Consider the following 22,171-nt stretch of genomic DNA (forward strand, 5'->3'; position numbering starts at 1 on the left):
ACCAAGGTTGATCCTTTCCTTCCCCCATAATTTTGCTAGGCACATGTTTCTCTAGCACGTGGTGGACAATGACTTTAAATTCCGACCAAAGATGCTCAATATATTTGTGTCCCGCGGTGAATGTTTGGAGCTGACTATGAAGATATTACAATGAAATGAATACTCCTAGTTGGATACAGGCATTGATATAAGTCAACAGGGACAGTTGAAATTTGTGCTCCTACTGTGACTCGAATCCGGGATCTCCTGCTCACATAGCACACGCTCTATCCATTTGAGCCACCGAGGACACAGAGGATAGTGCGACTGCAGAGATTTATCTCTGGCACGCCTCCCTTGAGACCCACATTCCAAACTTATTGCCCCGCACTATATTAATAGTGCCGCTGTCCATCATACTCTTTACTCGGGGCTTTTTGCCGATTCGCGTAAGAGTTCGGGCACTGTTTGTGCATCCTCACAGAAGAAGATGGTCAAACGGCCGGTGAGCCTTAACTGTATGTATATATGAAGATATTAATTAATGAAACTTTTATTTGCTTTCCCAAAAAAGAAAACTCTACGCTGTTTCTTTGTTTGTTTTTTAAACTTCCACTGACATAGGAGCCACAATGACAGTACAGTCGCTAATACCTTTTTCTAGATTAACTTCCTCAAAAAGATGAGTCTGTTTGCCGCCAAAACGTTCCCATCACTAGTTGGTTTTTTAACCAATTGCTCAAGGTTGTCTGTTGAGAACGCTCCTAGAATAACTGCACACGAGTCTTTGCTTCTGCCCCCTGTGATAAACGTGTAGTTTTCCCTGTCAATGGACGCCAGATTAAAGTCTCCACCTATAACTAATGGATAATTTGGATATTTGTTTCCTATGTACTCAAGACTTCCCCTGAAACGTTCTGAGACGTTTGTTACGAATGCTGGTGGTCTATAAAAACATCCTAATACAATGGTCACTACTTGTCTGATTGACAGCTTTATCCAGACCATTTCACATACCGAGCCAGTATCGATCTGAATTGTGTTTAAACAGCTTTCAACTGCAATGAACACACCACCTCCCATACCATCAGTCCTATCCTTCCTAAACATTGTCCAAACCGGGTTCAAAATATCACTGCTGTTTATGTCTGGCTTCAACCACCTTTCGGTACCTAACACAATGTTGAAATTACTACTGGTTATTTCGGAGAGTAACCTGGGGATCTTGGCTACAGACACTTCGATAATTTACTAACACGAGATTTAGTATATGTAAATCCTTTGGACTGACCTGTTTTTACAGTTGGCACACCCACATCAGTGTCATGAATTGGTAATTTTTCAGGCCAACGGTGTGTTTTCCGTGGGGAGGAACCTAATCTTAAAAAAACATGTGCGAGCCGCAAGTACTGTGCTACCCATCTAACTGCTTCCTGTGTGTAGTGCACCCCTGATTTATCGAAGGGCGTCCTACAATCTTCCACCCTAAAGTATAGATCAAGGAATCTACAACCATTTTCGTCATAGAGTCGACGTAGCCTGTGGTTAAAATCTCCACTCGACTCCAAACCAGAGGACCCCGGTATACCCTGGGTACGATGCTGCAAATCGTCAGCTTGGCTTCTACTCCTCGAAAGACGGAGGCCTCTTTCCCCAATTTAGTCAGCCGTCGAAAGGACACAAGGTTGTGTCCCCGACGACTGACATCGTTGGTGCCTACATGCAAACAGTGTGTAGCTGGCTGCACCCCGCACGCTCGACAGCCGCCGGAAGAGCCTCTTCCATATCCCAGACAAGGCCCCCAGCAAGCACACCGAGGTAACGTTGGACTTCTTCCCCGCCCTAGCCACTATGTTCCTGAGGGGCTCCATGACCCGCTTAACGTTGGAGCTCCCGATAACTAACCAACCCCTATCCCCACTTGGTTCCCGGGTTCGATTCCCGGCGGGGTTAGGGATTTTCTCTGCCTCGCGATGGCTGGGTGTTGTGTGCTGTCCTTAGGTTAGTTAGGTTTAAGTAGTTCTAAGTTCTAGGGGACTGATGACCATAGATGTTAAGTCCCATAGTGCTCAGAGCCAGAGCCTATCCCCACTTGCCTGTCCGGACCTTGTTGAAGGAGCAGCCACTATCCTGGCAGATTGTGCATTCTGATCCGATTCAGCCCCCCCCCCCCCCCCCCCAGCATCATATAGCGCACTGAATCTATTGGCAAAGTACATGGGATTTGGCAGGAACCTGCGTCCCCCATGCAGCCTTCGCCTTGAGGCTCGAGACCTCGACACAGTGAGCCAATCACAAAAGAGGTAAGAGTGGGCCGGCCGGCTGAGTCGTGCCTGAGGTCGGCTCAGTGACAGAGAGTTGTCACATCCCCCCTGCTCATCTAGTACAGCAGAGGGTGCCGCAGGTACCCCATCCGCACCTCATCTCAAGGTAGCACTCTGGAGCCTATTGACTGTGGCCAACCAAGCTTCCAGGTGTGTTAGGACTGTGGCTAACACATCCTGCATCCGCACACAACAGACACAGTCCATATCCATCCAGCTAATATGTGATTTACTGTAAGAAAATTAAGGAAACCTACTGCCACATAAGGTTAACAGCTACACTCTAGTTGGCAGAAATGACACTCAACAATGAAAAGAAATGAAAATGTATGGTAGAAGCTAGAGCTGTGCTTATTTTCCTGCTAATGGCTATCTAGTGAATACTAAAGAAGAAAACAGTGAGCAGCAGTAAACTGGTAGGAGCTATCTAGTGAATAGTAATTAAAAAGTAACCTACGGTATGCTACAACTACTGATTATCCCTCGTATTTATAATTATCGGGACCTGCACATCGCTAATCAGATAATGTGTATAGGTGACGAGGATGGTATCAGGTAAGAACATAATTTTACACTAATGGCCATTAAAATAGCAAGAAGAAATGCAGATGACAAACGGGTATTCATTGGACTAATATATTATACTATAACTGACATGTGATTATATTTTCACGCAATTTGGGTGCATGCATCCTGAGAAATCAGTAGCCAGAACAACCACCTCTGGCCGTAATAACGGCCTTGATATGACTGGGCATTGAGTCAAAAAGAGCTTGGATGGCTTGCACAGGTACAGGTGCCCATGCAGCTTCGACACGATACCAGAGTTCATCAAGAGTAGTGACTGGCGTATTGTGACGAGTCATTTGCTCGGCCACCATTGACCAGACGTTTTCAGTTGGTGAGAGATCTGGAGAATGTGCTGGGCAGGGCAGCAGTCGAACATTTTCTGTATCCAGAAAGGCCCGTACAGGACCTGCAACATGCGGTCGTGCATTATCCTGCTGAAATGTAGGGTTTCGCAGGTATCGAATGAAGAGTAGAGCCACGGGTCGTAACACATCTAAAATGTAACGTCCACTGTTCAAAGTGCCGTCAATGCGAACAAGAGGTGACAGAGACGTGTAACCACTGGCACCCTATACCATCACGCCGGGTGATACGCCAGTATGGCGATGACGAATACACGCTTCCAATGTGCGTTCACCGCGATGTCGCCAAACACGGATGCGACCATCATGATGATGTAAACAGAACCTTGATTCATCCAAAAAATTACGTTTTGCCATTAGTGCACCCAGGTTCGTCGTTGAGTACACCATCGCAGGCGCTCCTGTCTGTGATGCAGCGTCAAGGGCAACTGCAGCCTTTACTGCAGCGTTCACCGCGATGTCGCCAAACACGGATGCGACCATCATGATGACGTAAACAGAACCTTGATTCATCCTAAAAATTACTTTTTGCGATTAATGCACCCAGGTTCGTCGTTGAGTACACCATCGCAGGCGCTCCTGTCTGTGATGCAGCGTGAAGGGTAACTGCAGCCATGGTCTCCGAGCTGATAGTCCGTGCTGCTGCAAACGTCGTCAAACTGTTCGTGCAGATGGTTGTTGTCTTGCAAACGTCTCCATCTGTTGACTCAGGGATCGAGACGTGGCTGCACGATTCGTTACAGCCATGCGAATAAGATGCCTGTCACCGCGACTGCTAGTGATACGAGGCCGTTGGGATCCAGCACGGCGTTCCGTATTACCCCCCTGAACCCACCGATTCCATATTCTGCTAACAGTCATTGGATCTCAACCAACGCGAGCAGCAATGTCGCGATACGATAAACCACAGTTTCGATAGGCTACAATCCGACCTTTATCAAAGTCGGAAACGTGATGGCACGCATTTCTCCTCCTTACACGAGGCATCACAACAACGTTGCACCAGACAACGCCGGTCAACTGGTGTTTGTGTATGAGAAGTAGGTTGGAAACTTTCCTCATGTCAGTACGTTGTAGCCGTCGCCACCGGCGCCAAGCTTGTGTGAATGCTCTGAAAAGCTAATCATTTACATATCACAGCATCTTCTTCCTGTCGGTTAAATTTCGCGTCTGGAGCACGCCATCTTCGTGGTGTAGCAAATTTTAATGGCCAGTAGTGTAGCTTAGTTAATATTCTTAATTATATTTTTTATCTAATACATCAGTTGTCCTTGAAATACGATGAATGGTACTGATCCACTTTGTTTACATTGAAATGAACATTAGTGTTTGAAGCTAATTTCATACTTTTACGCTTTTCAGCGGAATGCATTTGCAATGAGCTTACTTTTATAAATCTATTACAGTCATTATTTTTTTACCGTGCATATTCTGATTACCCAAGCGTGTGTGTGTGTGTGTGTGTGTGTGTGTGTGTGTGTGTGTGTGTTTTAGCAGAAGCGTGCTGTGTATTTCCTGGTTAATTAGTTTTTGTCATCGTCAGTCAGCTGACGTTGTTAAATGATGTCTACATTCCACCTGTTGAAAACACAGTAATATTTAGCTTTTTATAATACGCAGTTGTATGGAAAAAGTGTAAAAAAGTTACTATCTAGTCATTCCTCACAGTTCTCAATTTAATCTCATAAATGGAACTGCTTTAAATATTTATGATACATTACCTTCTTGAAAGCGCTATCACGAGAAACTACTTTTGCAAGGTTGTATATTGACCTCATAGATCAGGACATAATGTATACATTTTTTTTCACAGGAGAGCTATGACCACAAATCCTTCGACATCTGGAGTTTCAAGCGTGCACTGCTGTCTTCATTGCTGCAGGCTGTAAAGGCCATCAAGGGCGGCATAATTGCACTTAAGGGCCAGCTAATTAAGGCAAAGGGAAACGTCATTGAGGCAAAGGGACGTTTCCTGGCTGCCAAGGGTGAAGCCATCTCAGAATTCGGTAAACATGTGGCGACCAAGGCATTACTGGAAGGGGACCATGAGGACGAACATCCACACAGCCATAGCAGCGCACCCAGCGGTCCTCCCAGCGGTTACGCTGTTGAGACTATACACTCAGGTCAGTGAATACTTGTACGTGCCAAAGTGATGAGCTAGTACCTTATTTGCTATCCATTCTGTCGATTAAGTCGTTTTATTTCAGTTGTGATTAGAACGAAAACAGCCTTTATTATATCTTGCTCTTGCCGGTTCTGTTAAATATAAGCTGATGATTACGGGTTTAAGGAGATTTAACATCTAAGGTTATCAGTCTGCTATTCACCCTCCAGGATCCGAATCAGCGTACCCCATCCGTTTATGCGTAGGTCAAACTCTACATACAAGTGAGAGAAAGTTTTCTAAATATTTACGTTGCCTATATCTGAGGCAGAAAAAGGATACCAGACCGTTATTCACCTTGTGGGATGTGGGAACCCGCCTAAAAGCTACATCCTGACTGACTGGAACACCGGCTCTCGTCGATAATCCGCTGGGCAGATTCGAATCAGGCCGCTGCACCTACCCCTATCGGCAGCTGTGGCTTTAACGTATACGGTTACCACACCGGGTATTAAATGTATGATAGCGGCGTATTACAAGTGGTATGTTTCATTTCGTCAATATAGTACCTGTCAGGGTGAATGGATGGAAGTGATCGTACGGCACTGAGGACCAGGAGTCCCCGCCTGGAGAAGTTTGGCGGCCGAGGTGCAAGTCTTTTAGTTGACCCCAAAGTTGGCGACTTACGTGTAGATGAGGATGAATTCACGAGGACACCACAACAACCAGTCTCCGAGCGGAGAAAATCTCCGATGGACTGGGAATCGAGCCTGAGTCCATTTCATGTCAGTCAGACGTGTTGACCAAACAGATATGAGGCCGACTTGTCAGGATCACAAATTTTGTAATAAAATGAAAGTAATTTTAGTGCAAAACCCGAAGTGGGTTTCATACAAGCACTTACTCAGTCTTTTATAAGGTAGAACAAATAATTCTACCTTGGCAGAACAACTAGACCACCACCATAAATGAAAAGAAAATCATAGTAGTATGCAATAAAAAATGTTTTCATAACCAAAAAGAAAATGACCACACCTTTAATAGAGACAGATACAAAATCACCAGATTCAACCTAGCAAACAGTATACTAAAGTTAGCATAGCGCACAGAACATTACTAAACATGACCATACAATTTTAATTCGCACCTAGTCACATTTCACCCTCCGATAACTTTCTGTCTATCCTCTTCCTGAGAAATTTAAAATTTTCCTGACGAATTGAACTTTCAAACAATTTTCAGACTTGGAGCGATCGAAGTTTAATACATCACAAGATATTTCAACTAGTCACCTTCCAATCATCTTCAGGTGCTGCGAGTATTCCTCGCATGTATCAAAATAAAGTTGACGGACGGACCATACTTCCCGGCGGCAGTGCTCTCTCTGCTGGCGAAACTCAGCTGTCCCCTGCATTACCGCTCGCCGAGGCCGTTGGCACACTATGTCGTCTTCAATTAGAGAAGCTTGTCCAGATCACCTGGTTCCATGCCCTGTCCAATTGGTAGCCGCTATCTCGGTTCAACAGCTTTTCCGTCGGGCGTATTTCCAAGGATTCTGTGACAATGCAGTCCCAAGAAGATATTGTTGTGGTCAGAATAATAGTTTTATCATACTTCGTAGACAGTCCGGAGGAAATACAGTGTTCGGCAACCGCGGACTTCCTCGGTTGCAAAAGTCGAGTGCAACGTTGATGTTCAGTGCAGCGTTCTTTCACAGCGCGTGTCGTCTGTCCTATGTAAGCCATACCACATGACAAGGTATTATGAAATTACGGTCTTCCGCAATAAAACCGTCCTTTACAGATCCCAAGATGTCTGCAATCTCAGATGGTGGAGGGAAAATCACTTTCACCTGAAATGTACGGAAATAGAGAAAGATGCCTTGCTGCTTTTCTTGGATTCTTGGTTGGACGAAAGAATGATTGGTCTCTGAGGTATTCAGTTATGTGTCATATAGTTTGCCTAAAGAGCTCGCCACCTAAAGACGCTGTTGATAGGAAATGGATATCCCACCCTGCAGATCAACAGGGCACTGTCAGACCTAGTATCAGGAAGTGGATAAAGAGAACATAACGGCAAAATCTTTCGCTTTTCTTCCTTTTGCGGGCACCATTTCGTTTAAAATAGCAAAAATCCTCTCTAAAGTTCAGGGGGAAGTGATTTTCCGTCCACCATCTTAGATTGCAGAGCTTTTTGGCTCAGTGTAGGACGACTTGTTATTGTAGAGGGTCGGGAATTACAAAATATCTTGTCAATATGGTATCGCTTACATAGGACCCACCACACGTATTGTGAAAAAATGCTGGACTGGACATTAACGTTGCACTCACCTTTTGCCACCAAGCAAGACCCCTACACGCGAACACAGTATTTATAATGGAAACTGAATGGCGTATCATAAAACAATGATCCTGACCACAGCAATATCTTTTTGGGACTGAATTATTACAGAATCCATAGAAATGCACCTGGTGGAAAACCTGATGAACCGTGCTGTCATAGCGGATACCAATTGGACAGTACATAGAGCCGCATCACCTCCACTGTTCAAATCGAAGACGTCAGCGTGCACCAACGGCAGCGGCGAGCAGTAATGCCCAAGACAGCTGAATTTCCGGGTTCCACCAGTGAGGGCACTGACACCGGGAAGTGTGGTCTGTCCGTCAACTTGATTTTGATACATGCACAGAATATTCGCAGCCCGCTATATATTGGGAAACGGAGCAAGTATTCGGTAATCTTTCATGGCTCACCTGAAGGTGAGTGACAGGTGACTTGTTTAAATATCGTGGGGTCTACTGACCGACGCCCGGCTACAATCCTGAAATTTGTTTGTATATCATCTTCATTTCAGCCCTCCCGTGTCCCCTACAAACCACGTCCAAACCGCCACCCCACCCAATCATTTTTTCTCAAATCCCCTCCCAAAGTGAATCCTTAATACCACTCCTAACATCACTGCTGTAACTTTCACCATGTGTTACAAAAGGAGCATCCCCTGCACACATACAACTGTACACACGTACACGTACACACACACACACACACACACACACACACACACACACACACACACACACACACGTGTTGTGCGTGGGAGTGTGTGTGTGTGTGTGTGTGTGTGTGTGTTTGTGTGTGTGTGTGTGTGTGTGTGGGGGGGGGGGGGGGGGAGAGAGCGAAATAATCCTCCAAGAAACTGCATTGCACTTACAAATAATGCATTCGCGAGGTTGGCAAAACCCACAAAATATTGGAACACCAAGCAGCACTACACAACACAGTAATAAGGGCAAATCAGAAACATCTGCTTTAGACTTTGTGCGTAATATGACCTGTAAACTGAATCACCACCGAGGAGCCTTCATTAATAAAGCGAAACGCATACAGGGGTAGCTTCCTTAGTTTTCAGTACACTTACGACAAGAAAAACCAAATAATTTTTATAGCAGCTGATTTGGTAGGCGGACTTCCAAACAAACTAAACTACGGAATTGACTTAGATGTGCGCGCGACGTAGCTTAACAGAAACACGGTTGGTTGACATACTGGCACACCTAGGTTCGTACTAAGTTACATTATGCCTCATCAACATAACTATAATGGGGGCCGATGAATTCTTAAGTCATACCTTACAACATGTGCAGAGGACGCACTAAGGTAATGACGTAACGAGTCATTGTGAACCGAGGATTGCTTATCTTCCGGTGCCACTACGCGCGAACAATCTCAAGACAAAAGTAAATTTAGAAAGACAGATAGTTGACTGCATTCTGCTCCTTCTGTAGTATGCTGCTCAGTAACATGTAAGTGCGCATGTATAATGCCATCTCTGTCACATTTAGGACGAAAGGAGAGTAGCGTTAGAAATTCAGCAGTAAAATTTTTCTTGAAAAACGTCAATATGTGTGCAGAATCTTAAAAAAATCGTCTTCTTTTCCTTGTGCCATTCTGGTGCATCTACGCGAGGGCGGTATGGTTACGAGTGGATTTGTCATGGTTAATTTAAGGTGTGGCCAGAAGCTCTTTCTTATACGGTTATTTCACGCAGCGTTGCTTGTTTGTTAGCACTATCAACTCTACGTAAATACCACTGCTCTCGGTCGTTAAGTGAAGGCCGTAGGCCACTGCGTTGTCTGCGGTGAGAGGCAGTGCCTGAAATTTGGTATTCTCGGCGCAAACTTGACACAGAAGATCTCGGAATATGGGATGCTCTAATAATTTCGAAACCGAATGTTCTATGCGACTACCTCCAACTCACATTCCGCGTTCAGAATCTGTTAAATCCTGTCATGCGGCCATAATAACGTCAGAAACCAGAGTAGAAATGACAATTCCGCCAATGCACAGCCCTTTTCTGCCTTGGTTAAGCCGGCCGGAGTGGCCGTGCGGTTCTGGGCGCTGCAGTCTGGAGCCGAGCGACCGCTACGGTCGCAGGTTCGAATCCTGCCTCGGGCATGGATGTGTGTGATGTCCTTAGGTTAGTTAGGTTTAATTAGTTCTAAGTTCTAGGCGACTGATGACCCCAGAAGTTAAGTCGCATAGTGCTCAGAACCATTTGAACCACTTGAACCTTGGTTACGCGATATCACAGCTATCTGCATATGTGCATACCGCTATCCCATGACCGTTTGTCATCTCAGTTACGCGCTCACTGTGCACTCAGAACTGCGAAGTGCAACGTGAAGCTCTCGACAGGCATAATAGAAACACTGCCCAACGAATCTGTGTAACGCTTCATGGGATTTTCACCATGAATTCCATTTCGTGACCAACTTACTTTCTGGATACCCCTCGTATTGCCGATATCGTTCTTCAGTTTCGATGGGGTTATATGCTCGCGGGGTATTCGGGCGCTAGCACACTGGGCCCAGAGGAGGAGGATGAATTAGAAGCGTCCGAGGGCCAGGGCGGGGCGCAACTGGTGTTGGGCAGTAGCAGGCAGGCAATCGCACGTGAGACAATGTGCGCCGGTCAATAGGCGCCCGGTGCGTCACTAATGGAGCGCGCGCCTCCTTTGATGGCAACCCGCGCCACAGCCGATTGACTTCAGCACAGCCGTCTATAAAGCACGATGAGCAGCTGCGTCGCCTGCGCCTGGATGGGGGACTTCCGCCTATTCCACTCGGCCACTTGTCATATCCTTGTTGTACGACTAGTACACCCATAACTAAGTATGCTACTGTGGATATCAAACAGAGATACGTTTTATTGGTGATAATTGTGTCATAGGCGTTAGGCGATACTTCTAGCAGTAATTCCCTGCTTACTTTTCGTCTTCCAATGCTTGAGACGTCATCAGAGCCTTTAACTACCCAAAAAGCTCTTACAGTATCAAACAAGTTCAGCAAACTGAACAGTTTATATAAGTATTCACACAACTGTCGGTCGGTGACGTCATCAGATCGCTGCCTAAGATCGCAGAGTCACGCCGATGTACAATATGTTATTGTGGTTGTAGTGGAGAAGTGTAGGCGCTGTTTGCTTTATTTAGCACTAAGGCCTACATCTTGTGTAATTTTAATCCTTCTTTTCTGTCACAGTTGTTTTTGTGCTTCTGAATTTCTGTGGACTCTCTGTACATCCCAGCGTAGTAGTGATTAGATCTTGATGAAACCACAGTATCAGAGAAACGCATCTGATGGTTCCCTTGTCACTTTACATGATCCGATACTTCTGACTTATCTGTATTACCCACGTAACAATAGCTCTTGTGAGAGCAAGTGCAAGCGGTTTTGTATACTTATGATGTAGCAAACAGCGGACGTAGGTCCTTGACAGTGATCAAATATTTGGACACCGTTCTTGTTGGTTTAAGCACTGTATTTATTCCGCGTTTTCTGAGTACTTTGCTGATACGGTCTGTGATAGTTGTGACAATTTATACAGATGAAAGGAAAGCTTTCTGTTAATTTGGTTCCTTTTCTTCATTAGAAGCTCTACACCTTTTAGGCCGTAGTGCCCTATTTCTAATTTTTTTATAGTAGCCGTTTCTTCTGAAGGCAGCTCGTTGTCCAACTGATTCGTAGATTCTTCTGTACTGGTACACCATTGATTTCATAATTCCTCTTTTCCGGGTGGGATCGTGACTGAAATTTTTGTTAAGAAATGTACCTGTGTCAGTGGTCTTTACATAATATTTTGCTCTAAAGTTCTGTCGTCTTTTCTACGTACCTGTACATCCAAAAATTGAATTTCACCTTTCTCAAAAAAATGGTTCAAATGGCTCTAAGCACTATGGGACTTAACATCTGAGGTCATCAGTCCCCTAGACATAGAACTACTTAAACCTAAATAACCTAAGGACATCACACACATCCGTGCCCGAGGCACGAATTGAATCTGCGACCGTAGCAGCCGCATGGTTCCGGACTGAAATGCCTAGAACCGCTCGACCATAGCGGACGGCTCATCTTTCCCGTTTCTATAGTGAAATTAATATCACAATTAATGTTATTTAGATGACTTAGAAATTCTGAGAGTTGTTTTCTCCATGAGTCCATATAAATGGCATCTGAAGGGCCGCTTCTTCAAATTTTGCCACATTAAAATTTGCTACAACTGTGATGAGTGGGTTCCCTACAGCCAAAACATCAGTTTGCTCATAGAATTTGTTGTTCCATTGAAAGTAAGTTGATGTGAGATTGTGTAAAGGGATCTATCATGTTCTTGGCAAAAATACTTTCCAGCTCTGACATCAAGTCATTAAAAAGAACCACACTGAGTAGTTATACGATATCAGAACAGACCATAATAGCACTTGAACTCACCCTGAAGGATTTGAGTTTTTCGATAAATTGACCAGAATTTTTAATGTAAGTGTCAGATTTTTCTATAAATCATTGTAGGAGAGTGACTAGATGTATGGCAGTCGCATAGATCAATCAATAGCGCTAACAATTAGTCTGAATGGCTTTCTAGGCTTTAGAATTCTGTTTTAAGTACTCCATTTGCTTCCACTTTGCTGTTAAGTGCTAATTTTCCCACTTCAGATTCCTGAAACGCAGCGATTCGGCTTTTATGGAAGGGAAAGTGAAAGAATTTCAGAAACGTTCCCAAAAACAAAAGACAAAAGCGAAATTTAGTTTTTCCTGAGGTATTAAATGCTGCCGTGACATTTCGATACGCACTTAACGTTCTTTTCAGATCATTGCAAACATGCATTTCCTAGCAGAGACAGACCAAAGGAGTCTGATACACGGTTAACAGCAAATATTACCAGAACCATTAAGGAAGTTAAGTAAGATGTCTGTTTAATATTTGCCAGTAATTAGGTGTATTGACAATGATAGCAATGTTTATATCAGTCAAGAATTTAACTTTCTTCCCACATAGGACAGGCTTTAGCCACTGCATTCTCTTTTAAAGCAACTGCAAACAAGTGTTCGTAGTAAAGAAGAGACCAGGCAGAATGAGTCTCTTAAGCAGTTTCCAGAACCAATCTCGTAAGTAGTTTACGTGAAATATTTTCAGAACTACTGAGGAAATGAAAACCAGACAATTAATAAATAATAGGCAGTAATTAGGTGTATTTTGAATGCTGACAACTTTTTTATCTTCTAGAGAACCGAGATCTTTCCTGGAAAGGTTTACAGATGGCCAAGCAAAGTATGTGTCTGAGAAACAAGGATGTCCTGTGTCATGTTGTGCTTCGAATGAACGTAATTGCGTAATCGGAGGTAATAAAGTACACAGCATGAACCTGAACATATTATATTCCATTGTACTCTTGTCTTTGAACAAGAAAGATGGAACAATAAGGAACAAAAAACCACTGCACACATTGCACTTCAAATTGTTCCAAATTTCATTTGTGTTTTTCCAGGTATGACCTTTGTTACGTCATTCTGTGCAGCAATATGATGGTGGTTTACTATGGGACTTACCTCAAGTAATATGTTGAATTTTCTCGTTATCAAGGACAAGAATTGCAACATTCATTAGTTTCAATGTAGTGCAGCTGAAAATCATGGATACTGGGTGCTTTCTTCAGCGGTTCCGCACATTATTCAGATTTATGGCTTAGGTAATAGTCACAGTCTATACCTGAAAATTACTCGTAACATCAAAAATGTCCAGTAGCTATTGAAACTTTCTGAGGCTATTTAACAATGGAACTTCTTATTGACCATTTTACGTTTACCATAAGACGCTACGAAATGGCTGAAAACACATTTGACGTTGAATATGGAGAAAGGGAGAATGACAGTGCAGAAGGAAATAAATAAATAACTCGTAGTGCAACAGCTAAACAACCGGATCTACTCCCAGTAAGTTCTTTATACTATTAAATGAACATTTTCAGGGAGTCACTTAGTTTGAAAATGCCTTTTCTAACAAAAATATTTCATTCACACATGACCTATCACACGGAGTGAACCAGAACTCGATCGATAAACGTTCAGTTTTGGTATAAGGGGTCCACGGTTTCGCAGGTATGCGATACGTGTATTTATTTCCATTCGTTTACGGTACCTGCTGTTGACAGCTCACTGCACTCAAATTTTTATTCGGAACCGCTTGGCCGGCGGGGTGGCCGAGCGGTTCAAGGTGCTACAATCTGGAACCGCGCGACCGCTACGGTCGCAGGTTCGAATCCTGCCTCGGGCATGGATGTGTGTGATGTCCTTAGGTTAGTTAGGTTTAAATAGTTCTAATTGCTACGGGACTGGTGACCTCAGAAGTTAAGTCCCATAGTGCTCAGAGCCATTTGAACCGCTTTGTTCGGTATAGGATTCTGTCTTCTGGCAGTGTCGGTTGTGAGTTAACAGCGATACGGGTAGGTTCACTGATGAAGAGCTGACCGGTACACACCTCGTTCATGGGTTCACTGAAAGCAATGGAAGAACGACTCAACGACACTACGCTCAGCTGTTAACCGCAGCCGGCCGCTGGTGGCCTAGCAGTTCTAGGCGCTTCAGTCTAAAACCGCGCGACCGCTACGGTCGTAGGTTCGAATCCTGCCTCGGGCATGGATGTGTGTGGTGTCCTTAGGTTAGTTAGGTTTAAGTAGTTCTAAGTTCTAGGGGGCTGATGACCTGAGATGTTAAGTCCCATAGCGCTCAGAGCCATTTGAACCATTTGTTAACCGCAGCGATGGCAAACGCGTCACACCGCTTTTGCAGTTGGCGGTTGTATAACTCTGTGTTTTGTGTTGTACGTTGTGATTATCGCATGTTGCAGGCTTCTTCAGTGTTGTGACGATATTTTCACAGAAACAAGGATTACTACGGAAACAAACCGAACAAATAATTATTACATTATTACTCTGTTACGAGCCGCAGGAGACCGTGGATCCTTTACACGAATATATTCAGCTGGTACCCCTGAATGATCTCTGAAAGTTTGAGGGTTCATCCTGCGCATCCATAGAACACTATAAATATAATTGGTTTGACTTGGGTCTAAAGAAATTATTAAAATATTCGAAGAATATTTGTAATTCCTTTGAAAATATGTAATTAACATCAGTGAAATTTATATAGATAATAACCGATTACTGATGATCGCATGCAAGAGACAGAAAAAGGTACAGATAAAATAAAATGAAATAGTTCAGTTAGTCTGAAATTTATTGAATTCTTTCCCTTGTAATTACGGAAATATGCAAGGAAAATATTGCAAGCCACCAGTATTCTATCAAAGTCTTAGGTGCACTGAGATCTCTGAGTTTGAGTAGTGATTGAAACCGTTTTTCGCTATAGTAGATGAATGGGATGTCGGATAGCTTGTAATCTGAGACCTTCATCCCACATAAAGGTGATGTGGATACATATTTAACAGAGTCCATCACCGATAGTAGCTGATTAGAACTAAATACTGATGGCATTGATTTCTTAATATTTGTCTTACATTTCTGTGGATGAACGCCACTCTGCGGTAAATTTTAGACCCACAGAACGTAGACTGTATACTTACCTTTCTTGAGAAACGCTGTATCTTTAACAAAAAGATCTGAACACGACTATTACCTACGATATACAGAGCCGAAGAGAAGCAAGAAAGCCTGGGGTTTACCATCACATTAAGACGGGGCACAAGCTGGGATCGGGCAGGGAAAGCGGCTGTCCCATATCAAGTGAATCATCTCGGCATTTGACTTAGATGATTTAGAGATTTTGTGGAAAACCTAAAACCTAAATCTTAATGACCTGATAGAGATTAGAAGCATCTCCTCCCGAATACCAGATCAGTGCCCTACGACTGTCATTTCTCTCTGTCCCCAGTTCCTGAGCCACAGTTGAAAGAGGTATTCTACTGAATCGTAAAAGCGGTGTAGATCAAGCGCTGATAGCAAAACAAGACAGCCAAATTATCATTCCTTCGTTTCTACTTTTCTGAGCTAATTACAACTCCAATACTTCCAGCAAAAAGAACATCGGCTATTACAGTAGTTCCTAACCTTTCGTAGACCATTATCCGTGAGTGCAATTAGACATTAGCTATTACCCCCGTCCTCACCCGTCCGGCAAGCCGCGAGGTCTAACGCGCTGCTTTCCCGAGCGGGACGGCGTGCCGGATTAATGTCGAGTCCGGTGTGCCGGCCAGCCTGTTAGTGGTTTTTAACGCGGTTTTCCATCTGCCTCGGCGAATGCGGATGGGGTGGCGCTCGTCTCGTATGAGACGTTCTCTGGGTGGAGGGGGGGGGGGGCACCGCACAATAACCCTGGGTTCGGTTTGGGGCGGCGGTGGGGTGGGTTGCCTGCTGTGGCCTGTTGTAGGGTTCTGAACCACTTAGGGCTACGACGGCACGAAGCCTCTACATCATTTCTAGGTCCCCGGTTTAATACACACACACACACACACACACACACACACACACACACACACACACAATTCACTCCCCCGTCCTTCCCGCCTCTACTGCCTGTTGCCCCCACCACTCCCCCACATTATCGCCAACATTACCACCTTGAAACTGTGGAACGAAAGACTTTTCATGGAACACTTTTATTTTTAAAGTGGTGAAAGATGAATGATATTTAGTTTGTGCGTGTGCGAGCGAGCGCGTCTCTCTCTCTCTCTCTCTCTCTCTCTGTGTGTGTGTGTGTGTGTGTGTGTGTGTGTGTATGTGCGTGTGAGTATGTTAAAATCAATGAAGAAGGAATTCGTGGTGCATAGCAAAAGCTACTCAAAACTCCTTCTCAGGTAAGAAATCTAACTGTCCACAGTGCGGATACACACTTCTTACAAAAATATTTATCCTGCATTACCCCTCTCGACCGCAGCACTTGCTTGACCTGCACACTGTAACCAAATTTAAATTCAAGCAAGTTAAAACGTGTGCTCTACACTTACTGTTCGTAAATCGCATGATCGCTGCACTCCTTACTTCCGAACTGGTAGAAATTGGAATACTTCAGGCAGTTAATGTTTTGCATCTGACCACAGCCTGTAATAGTAGGAATAACAATAATAATAATAATACTGTGTACAGCACTATAGTAGCCCTTATTTAGTTACTGCTGTGTCATGTTCTCAATTAATTCAGTTATCTATTTCGATGCGAGTAATGTGGCAATTTCTGGACTACAGCAGGTACTATCTACAACTTGGAGAAGATATTTTCGTGAGATATTCAGCATTTGTTATGTGTATGTCTCACTTTTATTATCAGCAATGTACAGGACTAACCAACCACAACATTTGTGTGTAGTGGGTGGACGATCTGAGGAACCTGTAACCTCCACTGCATTAATGCTACTAATCGAGAAAAAGTAATCATTGGTAATTTATACAATCAGTATTAGAGTCTTACTAAACTGTCATAATTGTGATGATCTTTTAAAAATACACTCCTGGAAATTGAAATAAGAACACCGTGAATTCATTGTCCCAGGAAGGGGAAACTTTATTGACACATTCCTGGGGTCAGATACATCACATGATCACACTGACAGAACCACAGGCACATAGACACAGGCAACAGAGCATGCACAATGTCGGCACTAGTACAGTGTATATCCACCTTTCGCAGCAATGCAGGCTGCTATTCTCCCATGGAGACGATCGTAGAGATGCTGGATGTAGTCTTGTGGAACGGCTTGCCATGCCATTTCCACCTGGCGCCTCAGTTGGACCAGCGTTCGTGCTGGACGTGCAGACCGCGTGAGACGACGCTTCATCCAGTCCCAAACATGCTCAGTGGGGGACAGATCCGGAGATCTTGCTGGCCAGGGTAGTTGACTTACACCTTCTAGAGCACGTTGGGTGGCACGGGGTACATGCGGACGTGCATTGTCCTGTTGGAACAGCAAGTTCCCTTGCCGGTCTAGGAATGGTAGAACGATGGGTTCGATGACGGTTTGGATGTACCGTGCACTATTCAGTGTCCCCTCGACGATCACCAGTGGTGTACGGCCAGTGTAGGAGATCGCTCCCCACACCATGATGCCGGGTGTTGGCCCTGTGTGCCTCGGTCGTATGCAGTCCTGATTGTGGCGCTCACCTGCACGGCGCCAAACACGCATACGACCATCATTGGCACCAAGGCAGAAGCGACTCTCATCGCTGAAGACGACACGTCTCCATTCGTCCCTCCATTCACGCCTGTCGCGACACCACTGGAGGCGGGCTGCACGATGTTGGGGCGTGAGCGGAAGACGGCCTAACGGTGTGCGGGACCGTAGCCCAGCTTCATGGAGTTGGTTGCGAATGGTCCTCGCCGATACCCCAGGAGCAACAGTGTCCCTAATTTGCTGGGAAGTGGCGGTGCGGTCCCCTACGGCACTGCGTAGGATCCTACGGTCTTGGCGTGCATCCGCGCGTCGCTGCGGTCCGGTCCCAGGTCGACGGGCACGTGCACCTTCCGCCGACCACTGGCGACAACATCGATGTACTGTGGAGACCTCACGCCCCACGTGTTGAGCAATTCGGCGGTACGTCCACCCGGCCTCCCGCATGCCCACTATACGCCCTCGCTCAAAGTCCGTCAACTGCACATACGGTTCACGTCCACGCTGTCGCGGCATGCTACCAGTGTTAAAGACTGCGATGGAGCTCCGTATGCCACGGCAAACTGGCTGACACTGACGGCGGCGGTGCACAAATGCTGCGCAGCTAGCGCCATTCGACAGCCAACACCGCGGTTCCTGGTGTGTCCGCTGTGCCGTGCGTGTGATCATTGCTTGTATAGCCCTCTCGCAGTGTCCGGAGCAAGTATGGTGGGTTTGACACACCGGTGTCAGTGAGTTCTTTTTTCCATTTCCAGGAGTGTAATTTAATTTCGTGACTGAAACAGAATGGATTCGTTTAATTTTTACCCCTCGGAAAATTTCATTCTCTCCCTCAGGGGGTAAATACCTTCAGGTTGGGAACCACTTGGGTAGTAGGAATTTGTCAACTGTCAGCAAGGGCTATTAGACTTTGAGTACATTCACTTCAAGATATACTGCTATAAACTTGACAATTAAGGGACCAATATCTGCAGTCTGATGAAAGAAACAATATTGACGCATGAGGTCTTACGCTGACCCATGAAAGTGAAGAAGGAGAAGTGACGTTCATTTTACGTAGAGGTAAAGGGAAAACACATTTTGTGAGATAAATTTAACTGCACTTAGTTACCTTCGAATGTTAGAAATTACACCAGACTAAGTTAAATACACCCTTCTTGCCACAGACCTGCAGTTTATCCATGATGACGTGCAAGATTTCTGACGAAACAGGATACAAGTGCTGTTGGTTCCCTTTCCACATCAATGTACTGTGTTATGGCTACACACCTGCACCGTGAAACACAATGGAGGCCTGCCGTAAGAAGTAAAACAGCTATCACTACTCTTACGCCATTGGCCGCTGATGACCAAACCGTTTAGCGCCCGAAAACCTTAAACCACACACTCTTACGCCATAGCTCAAGAAAGCTGCTGGCTCGAATAAACAATATAACGAAGCTTGATTAAGTGTGATCACGTTCACTAATCTCAACAGCGCACCCGTTTCCGTAACGTGACAGTGAATAGTTATTCATTATTGTAAGGGGGCTATCAAAGTTTCAGTTTGAGGACGCTGTGCAGCATATATGCAACCCAGTGCAATTCCGATTTGATTGTATGAGCACCGACATGCTGGCAAGGTGCTGGTGGGGCCTTCGAATGGAAACATTTTGATCGCGCATCATCAACCAACCACCATTGGTAACAAAATCTAGATGAGCCCATAAATCAATACCATATGGTGCCCGTTATGGTTCAAAATTAGTTTTTTCACTGTCTAACTTCCCAGTTTGGTTGTACTGAAGGAAAAAATACCTTTTTTCTATAACTTTGACTGATTAGGAAATGGGAGATAAATACCCCTCGAACGCTGTGTATCGAAAAACGAAAAATCACGTAAAAATCTCATACATTTATGTCGAAAATATTCTAGAACTATATGTGGTTAACCAATATCTTTATTATTTTGAACCTGATTGTTGGTGTTAATGTAATAGTTAAAACGCTCCATAACACTACCACGTTAGGTGTTTCATAGGTAAATATAAAGACAAAATTACATATTCTGACAAAAACACTTATTCTTTAACGAAATATTTTTTTTTTTGCATTTTATATTAATGAAGATACTTAGTTCAGTTTTAAGCATATATTGCTTTTGACCCTTGTTGTCGGTGTTGTTGTTGTTGTCGTTGTTGTTGTTTTGGTCTACAGTCTTAAGACTGCTTCGATGGAGCTCTCCACGCTAATTCTCCTATGCAAGCGTCTATATGTCTATATAACTACTTGATCCAACATTAATTTGAACGTACTGTAGTCTAACCTTGATACCACTCTACAATTTTTGTTCCTCCTCAATAACCCCTCCATTACCAAATTGGCGATTATTTCATGCAAGTGCTACAGCTCGGCTCACTCTGGCCCTCTACTTACACGGCTGGCTACGGATCTATAACCCCTCAACCCCCTGAACCATCGTAACTGTGAAATTAGAATTCATCCGTGCAGTAGCTCAAGAAAAATTATGAAAAACTTAAAACAATTACGAAATAAGAGACATCCAACTGTACTCAATTTGTCATTACTCGGGCTTCAAATGACAAAAGGAATTTGCATTAACGCCTCGCAGCTCAGAACCAGATCTGTGATAGTAATTCTGCTGTTCTCGCAGCGTGCTATCGAAAAAAAAAAACAGATCATGAGTGTCGGCGGCAGTCATTAACAAGTTACATCTTCCTGATCAGCAGAATGAAATCCTTCTAACCTAATTACGAGTCTCCGCTATACCCCACGTTCATAATTTTAATAGTAACTGAAATTATTTCCAATTATTAAGCTGATAGTCAGATACAGTAATCACGGCGTTAGTTCCATAACAAAGTAAGTCTGAATGACTTTAATCTTTACGATCAAATTAATTACTTATCTGCAAAGTTAGCCTATGTTGTACTACTGCGAACATTTCGGTGGCTAAGTGTGCAGATACTGTCAGGAAGTGTCCTCTATTTGATCCGAGGCAAGCGTTTAAAAGCGACATGTGCAGTACTTCCTGCTGTTGGATCCGGTCTGTACACCCAAGTGCTTGCTGTATACACAGTGGAAAAATCAGTTCATGTTCACCAAAAATTGAAATCTCTCGCAGTTATCCAGCAAACACATTAGGCCAGCAAATGACCGTCCATAGCTCCCAATACAACATATTACATCTCCTAATATATCATACACTGCTAACTGTAGGTAAAGCTTTAAATCGTACTTTCAAACTCAGCAAATTAAAATGCTTCCTCATAATGCATTTCAAAGACTTTCATATTCTCAGATTTAATGTTTATTCAATAAATACTCAGATATGCCGAACAAGTAAAAAAAGTCATTTAAGTTGATAATGTAATATAAAATCTGCGATATTCAAGCAAATACATGCCCACTAAAGTACATAAAGGTAATTCATTTGCTTTTATAGACAAGTATTTCAGGTGATAACAGTGAAAGAAACTACGTTTTACTGATCATTTTCTGTGCTTCTGATGCGCAGAAGTCGATTTTCATTAGTCCCTCACGTTATTTGATACGAGAGCTATTTCTTTTCCAAGGTCCGATCGGCCACGAAATTAAAAGCCAGTAAAAATCCGATGGCGCTTTGGACAGATGTGTTGTGCAGTGTCTTCATATTTTTCCGTCGATGGCGTCACATCGAACGTTTCAGTTCTGAGAGCACAGTGAATACGTAGAGATGACAACTACAGCAGAGTCTCCCAGCAAGAGTGAAATTCACGCTATCATTCGATTTTTTCATGCTGAGGGTTTCGGCCCGATTTCATGCGGCCCACGCAAAGCAACTGTCTCGTATGACGGCAATGTGCAGCAGTGAGCAGGCACATTGAAGCTGGACATTCAGACGTTGCTAACGCAGGCGTGAAGGAACGGAATGAGCAACCGACGATCTTGCTCAGCGAGTGGATGAGGCAATTCTAGAAAACCATCTACGGAGAACAATTCAGAACAGGCGAAGAGGAATGTTGTCATCAGGCATTGTCCTTCATGAAAATGCTCGGCGTCGCACTGCGGCTGCAACAAAGACGATTCTACAGCGTTTTCGATGGGGAGTGTTTCATCACCCACCATACGGCACGGACTTGCCTCCCTCTACTTTCATCTCTTTGCTCACATGAACCGCTGACTACGAGGACAGCATTTCAGCACAGACAACGAGCTGCAAACCATCGAAGATAATTGGCCTAACGGACAAGCAGCTGCCTTCTGTGATGAGGGTACTGGAAAATTGGCACCATGCTACAACAAATGTGTAAGTCAAATATCTAAGTCGGAGCAGCGACTAAGTAGAGAAGTTGCTGGAAGGTGTAGCTAAATGTTCGAAATAAAACATTTCCGATT

At 44.2% G+C, this 22,171-nt stretch overlaps 1 protein-coding gene and 1 long non-coding RNA gene across 2 annotated transcripts in view; both read left to right on the forward strand.

Annotated features, from left to right (window-relative positions):
- The window catches only part of LOC124556149, a gene marked incomplete at its 3' end in the record, with an annotated part of 33,881 nt that extends 28,620 nt beyond the window's left edge, over nucleotides 1-5,261 (forward strand). Inside the window, exon 3 of the mRNA XM_047130162.1 lies at nucleotides 5,049-5,261. Within this exon, the coding sequence (XP_046986118.1) occupies nucleotides 5,049-5,261 (213 nt within the window). The remainder of the gene's footprint in view (nucleotides 1-5,048) is intronic.
- Nucleotides 5,262-5,263: 2 nt separating this feature from the next.
- The window catches only part of LOC124556859, a 158,345-nt gene continuing 141,437 nt past the window's right edge, over nucleotides 5,264-22,171 (forward strand). Inside the window, exon 1 of the long non-coding RNA XR_006968709.1 lies at nucleotides 5,264-5,361. This is a non-coding gene — a long non-coding RNA (uncharacterized LOC124556859). The remainder of the gene's footprint in view (nucleotides 5,362-22,171) is intronic.

Source organism: Schistocerca americana, chromosome X (genome assembly GCF_021461395.2).
Source record: "Schistocerca americana isolate TAMUIC-IGC-003095 chromosome X, iqSchAmer2.1, whole genome shotgun sequence".
In the NCBI taxonomy this organism is placed as follows: Eukaryota; Metazoa; Arthropoda; class Insecta; order Orthoptera; family Acrididae; genus Schistocerca; species Schistocerca americana.